General features: G+C 33.7%; 1 protein-coding gene across 1 annotated transcript; it reads right to left on the bottom strand.

Annotated features, from left to right (window-relative positions):
• Positions 1 to 254: 254 nt before the first annotated feature.
• On the bottom strand, positions 255 to 2,012 carry LOC140450451 (uncharacterized). Its single transcript, XM_072544093.1, has one exon. It carries the CDS (start codon positions 2,010 to 2,012, stop codon positions 255 to 257), a length of 1,758 nt encoding a protein of 585 aa, XP_072400194.1.
• Between the last annotated feature and the right edge of the window lie 4,315 nt (positions 2,013 to 6,327).

The following is a 6,327-nucleotide window of genomic DNA, read 5'->3' on the forward strand; positions in this document are numbered from 1 at the left end:
CCCTTCTGAGAGATGCAGTGTCATTCGGTGGAGGCATTTTTAATAAGGGTTGTAGTCTACTAGCATCGGGCTTTATGACATAACTTGGTCCTATAGTATAACCAAGTAAGTTTATTACTGTTTGATTGAATTTGCTCTTGGTTTTGTTTAGTGTCAAGCTATATTTGTCTGTGGCCTTCAGAAAGTTCTCAAGATTTTTGTCATGTTCTACCTTCGTCTTACCACAAACAGTTATATCATCAAGATAGGCATATTTATGTCCCTTCAAGATTTTCTGTGCGTATGAGCCAGTCGATTGTTCTTTGGAAACTGGCTACACCATTGGTAACACCAAACGGAATGTGACAAAATTGGTACAGTTTCCCAGCGGCTTCAAAAGCTGTGTACATCTTTTCATGTGGAAGTATTGGAACCTGATGGTATGCACTTTGGAAATCTATTGCACTAAAGACAGTGAATTGTGATACATTGGAAACCATTTCCTCGATATTTGGCAGTGGATAGGCATCAAGTTGAGTGAATCGATTAATTGTTTGAGAATAATCAATGACAAGCCGCTTCTTGTGAGTTTCGTTTTTGGTGATAAGCACTTGCGCTCTCCAAGGAGACTGACTTTCTTCAATAATGCCATCATTTAAAAGCTTCTTTACCTCATTTTTAATAAAAATCTGATCTTCAGCACTATGCCGGCGCGATTTTACTGCGATAGGTTTACAATTTGAAGTCAGGTTACAAAATAAAGGAACTGCAGGTACTGAGGCTTCAACTACACTACATACCTTGAATACTTCTTTAGGTCCTCCAAATTCAAACTTTAGACTTGAGTGGTTAGATAGAACATCATGACCAATTATAATATCAGCACAGAGATTTTTAACTATAAGTAAATTAATGTTGTCGTAGAAGTGGTCACCAATTTTAATATTTTGAGTAGTCACACCTTTAACTTCAGAGGTGTGTGATAATGAGGCCATAGAAACAGTCTGAATACAAGGCTTCCTAGAGAGTTTGCACAGGTTAGCAAAGTCTTCATTAATAAAACTGACAGAGCTACCAGTATCTATAAGGGCATCAGCACGAAGACCTTTTATAGATGCAGGCACTATAGCTTTTTTCAATGAAGCAGGATTAGCAGCAATAATGCAGGCTGTGCAGTTTTCATAGCCTTCAAATACGTTGGCAGATGCACTAGTGCTCTTGGAGCGGCAAACCTTTGCAAAGTGTCCCTTTTTATTACAGGATTTGCAAATGGATTCTCGAGCGGGACAGTTCTTCCTTAAATGTATTGGCCCACCACAGAAAAAACATTTGTGTCCTGACCTAGAAGAGTTAGTAGAGTTGGTAGCAGCTGTCACAGTGACACATTCAGAATTTGTTGGAGAGCTCTGTGACTCAAATTGATAGTTACCAGGTAGCGCACTAAGTGTCGAATGTTGATTTGAATAAACTTGAGAGTTGAGTTCTGCCATTTCCATTGAAATAGCTATATTGTAAGTTTCTTCTAAAGTTAGTGTTAAACTCTCTAACAGTCTCGATCGTATCTTTGTGGATGTCATTCCAGCGATAAAAGCTCCACGGATTGTATCATTTTTATTAGTATCAGCATCTACAGCAGTAAAATTGCAGTCTTTTGCTAACTGTTTTAAAGATTGCATGTAAGAATCGATAGACTTATCTGCCTGTTGTCGTCTAGTGGTTAGTATGTGACGAGCATGAATAGTATTGTTTGGTTTGATGTATATTTTGTCAAGAGTTTGAATGGATTCGTTGTAAGTATTACAATCACTTATATATGTATATACTCGTGGCGAAATATGATTTACTAACAGTTGTAGCTTAGTATCATTAATATCTAGGGGTGGTACAGCAGCACTATCAGCAGAAACAGCGGGAGTGACAATATGGGCAGCTAAAAAGTTCATAAAAGTTCTTTTCCAATGGTCCCATTCCTTTGCTGTTGATTTCACAGATGGATCCCCGTCGAACCTCTCGGGTCTTAGATACTTCTCCATTTATGTTGATTAAATTGAAATGATAAAGCAAAACCTACGATATAAGGTTTTAATCAACATAAATTGTACATATAATGTTAACAAAAACAATAGAAATTAATATGGCAGTGACAGTGACTTCTTTCAAACACTGACAGCATAAAGTTGCCTACAATATTAGAAGTCTACAGCCAAAGCAATACTAAGGAGGTTAATATCACATCAATATCTATTTTTGAAGCATCACAACTTGTACTCGTTTGCTTAAACACTTAATTTGAGGTACTGGATTGATTTTCTGGTCCGCCAAGTATACACTTGGATACAGCAATCTTATTGCTTATTGACTCTTCAATGTAAGATTCTGCAACAGATGACGATTTCCATCCACCTAAACGTTTAACTTTTACTAGATCAGTTCCAGAATTTGCGAACATAGTAGCTGAGAACGACGGAAACAATGCCTCGTGTACATTTCTGAATTTGCAAGTTTCAAAAAAACTGCAATCTTCTTGGGGATATTATATATAGTGTTAATCCCCACCGGTTGAGTAGTGCACTTTTGCTGTCGGTAATTTACAAAAAACTTACTGTGAGGTACGTTTTTGGGGAGCAATGCAATGTACTTTCTCACAATTTCCAAGAAACTCAGTCCACTTGTCTTGTCAGTAATACAAAACGACCTTTCCTGCTTGGTTTTAGTATCAGACAACGAAACGATTATCACCGATTTTCTGTCGTCCACGTTAAACACTTCTAACTTGTACAATTCATCGGACCTAGTCGCTCCATGCACACCAAAAATAGCAATAACCTTCATCAACAAATAGACGTCATCAGAAATTTAATAATGTCATCTGACTCCAGGATTTTGGACTTTTTAGCTTTGTATCCTCCACTCAGGTTTTTTAGTAAGGTGGTTAACTTGCTGAATTTAGAAAAGTCACAATTTTCATTCACCAACAAGGTACGCTTCAGCATCGAATAATACGACCATAATGACGATGGCATCGCTTTCTTCGACTTTTCAGAAAAATACGCCAGAAGTATTTTTTCACTCATGCCATTGATATTCTTATTGCTTTTCCACTTTTTAAAAGACTGGTATTCTTTCTCATACATCATCCTAGATTTTTGTGGCAACAATAAACTTTCTGCTTCCAACGCTGCATTTTCTACATCTGATGGCAGGTTTTCCTTTTCTTGTGTCAATTCTTTTCCGTCCATTTCGTATTTATTCACTTTGTACACAAAACGCAACAATATTCTTCGCAAAAACCAAAACGTAACATTTGTTTGACATTTGTTGACAGAGTAATTCATATCCCTAGCAACGGAGCAACACAATTGCGATTTTTGTGCTAAAAATTACAATTTTCTTTGAAATTCTATTTTTCACCTGAACTTGAAGTCTTGCTATAGAAAAAAAAAATGTTATATTGCACACGACGATAAAATCGCATTATCTTCTCGAGCATAATTAGCTTCTCCACTGACGTCTCGAAGCTAAAAAACGCTCTCGAAGATAAAGTACAATTGTATCGTCTTGTACAATAAATAACTATTCAGATTATATAAAAGATTGTAAAAATTTTAAAGAAAGACATATATTTTTTAATGTTGCACCTAGGCAACTGCATTTAGTTTCATCGCTATATTCAATACAGAAGTCTTTACTTAATTCACATTCCTAGTAACCACCATGTGTTGCTCGTTTTTGAAGGATTTCAGTTTAAATTAAATAGCGGTATTGTATGTTTAATCTGTATCTTCGATCTAACATTGTCATTCGACCTGTTTATCAGTAGGCGTGAGTCAAAACGACCAAAAAAACTGCTGCCAAAATAGATAACTAATAAAATAGGTATAAGTGTCAAAAATTTAAATAAATTAGAGTTTAAAACTCTAATTTGAAGGTAGTTAAAGGCTGATTATGGACCTCCTTCCTTTTTATGGTGGCTGTATCTCAGAAATTTTTATTCGATCAAGATTATTGGACAAATTGACATTAAATGAGGATGCTATAATGGTAGATAAGATTTTTGATAGAAAATGAATGCACTGAAAAAAAAATCAAAAAAAGAAACCGCAATTTTTGGGAAAAAGAATCAATGTAAAATGCTCTTTGTACTGCTGAAATTGCTTCAGTAAGAGTAAACGTTGAACAAACAATACAACGGCTAAAAATCTTATAGCAAGAGTTAATTTATTCCTATTTCCTTATATAGACTCTGTTTTATATGAAGAAACAGATGCTGTTAATATTGTCGAACTTCCACCAGAGCGAGTTGATATAGTGTCTAAAGACAAAATTGACGAAAACGAACTACAGATAATTATGCCACCTAAAGATGTACCGGTGATGGAAATTCACGTCTTAAAAAAAACAGAAACAGAGACATGTTCTCACAAGACTAAGCAAAACAAAAGATTTCTAAGGTTACTTCGAGATGAATAAAAATTGACGCTACATATTTAAATACCTACAACGATTTAGGGAATGTCACTAAGTTTAAAAGCGAAGTGATTGATTATGATTACTTACTAACTAAAAGTCCTATTGAGTGTTTTAAATAACTATTCAATGAGTCAGTAGAGAACCTTTTAGCAAGGGAAATTTTGATATGCGTCTCAAAAATATTTTTATATCTTCAAGCTTTTAGCTAACTGTGTTAAAAAAATACTGGTATTTTACTTTTTACAGAATATCATTTGGTTCCACAAGAAAAAATATATTGGTACGAAGATGATGACAAATATTCAAAATGATAGAAAATGTTAAAGTCGTAACCAATATTAAGAAATAAAACGATTTCTTTACTTCACAATTAGAGAAACTCTCAATAATCAACGTGATCGTCTATTTGAAATTTAAGCTTTTCTTGACTTCAATAAAAACTTATTGCAATTTGGTGTCTTTACAGAAAAACTTGGCATTAATGAGCAAATAATCAGTAGATAGAATGACCACCTTTATCTTAAATATTTTATTAGAGGAAAACCTGTCAGGTTTGGGTTCAAACAACGAGATGTATCTTGCCCTGAATCAGATTATTGCTTTAAAATTAATGTATTTAAAGGCATAAATTTAGTGAGACGAATGTAACTTGGAGCTTCTATTTTTCTTAAATTTACTACCATTATTCCAAATCCACAAGAGCTTAAACTTTACTTTTTTTCAACTTTCGATCTAATGCTAAAACTAAAAGAAAATGTAGTATGAGCAACTGGTACTTCTCGATACAATAGATGCAACCACTGACCAATTTTAATTGACAAGGATAAACAAAAAAAACCATAATACAATAATAACGTTGTAAAGGTATTATAAAATTATGAGAAGATCGAACTACTATGTGAATAGATATAGCCGCGCAGAAAAGAAAGATAAAGTGGGGAAAGTGATACTTCCCGCTTTTTACTAATGGTATAGATGTTGCACTAATAAATGCGCATGTCCTGTACAACATAAGTCAAGGAATGCAATTGTCTCTACTTGATTACAAACGGAAAATAGCAACAGCTTATCGGAATTTTCCAATCCGAAAATTACGGGACGTCCATAATTTTCCCAGCCATCCACAACGCGTGTGCCTGATGACGTTAGAACTTTGATAGCCGGATATCATATTAAAAAAACAAATGAAAGGAAGCAAACAGCATGTGCAATTATTAAGAAAAACGTATAATGCAGAAAATGCAATGTCGGGCTTTAGACATTGCATTTTTTGTGCAATAACATAAAAAGTAACTTTTATGTACCATGATTCCCAAATTGGTATCCGCAAATAAACAGTTATAACTAGACTTCGGCAAATATGCAAATAAAAATGTAGAAAATATGCGCATAAATATGCACGTGTTTACCCGAAAATATGCAAATATTTTACAAAATATGCATACAAATAAATAAAAAAATCGTAAAATAGTAACAATTTTATTTAAAAAAAAAGTGTACATAACTAAATATTTCCTACTATTCATTAAGATTTACATTTATTTTAAGTAACTACATCATTTTTAAGTATGAATAAACTTATTTAGAATTATGGTAACAATAAATGACCAAGTGGTGTTCAAAATTTTCTAACAAAAACTTGTGGCTTCTGTCTGAGTACATATATTTATATATGGAAAAACTTCGTTCAACATCAACTGATGTAACGGGAGCATTTTTCAAACTAACCAAAACATTTGGTTCTAAATTAATTGTTTCCGAAATATTTCCAGCTAGAACACTGATTACTTCAGAAAGAATATGGTAACCTTTATTTTTTTCCATAGTAGCTTCAAATTTTTTTAAAATATCTTTTCCAATATTACCTCTAACGTTCCG

This window comes from Diabrotica undecimpunctata, chromosome 9 (genome assembly GCF_040954645.1).
Source record: "Diabrotica undecimpunctata isolate CICGRU chromosome 9, icDiaUnde3, whole genome shotgun sequence".
Classification (NCBI taxonomy): Eukaryota; Metazoa; Arthropoda; class Insecta; order Coleoptera; family Chrysomelidae; genus Diabrotica; species Diabrotica undecimpunctata.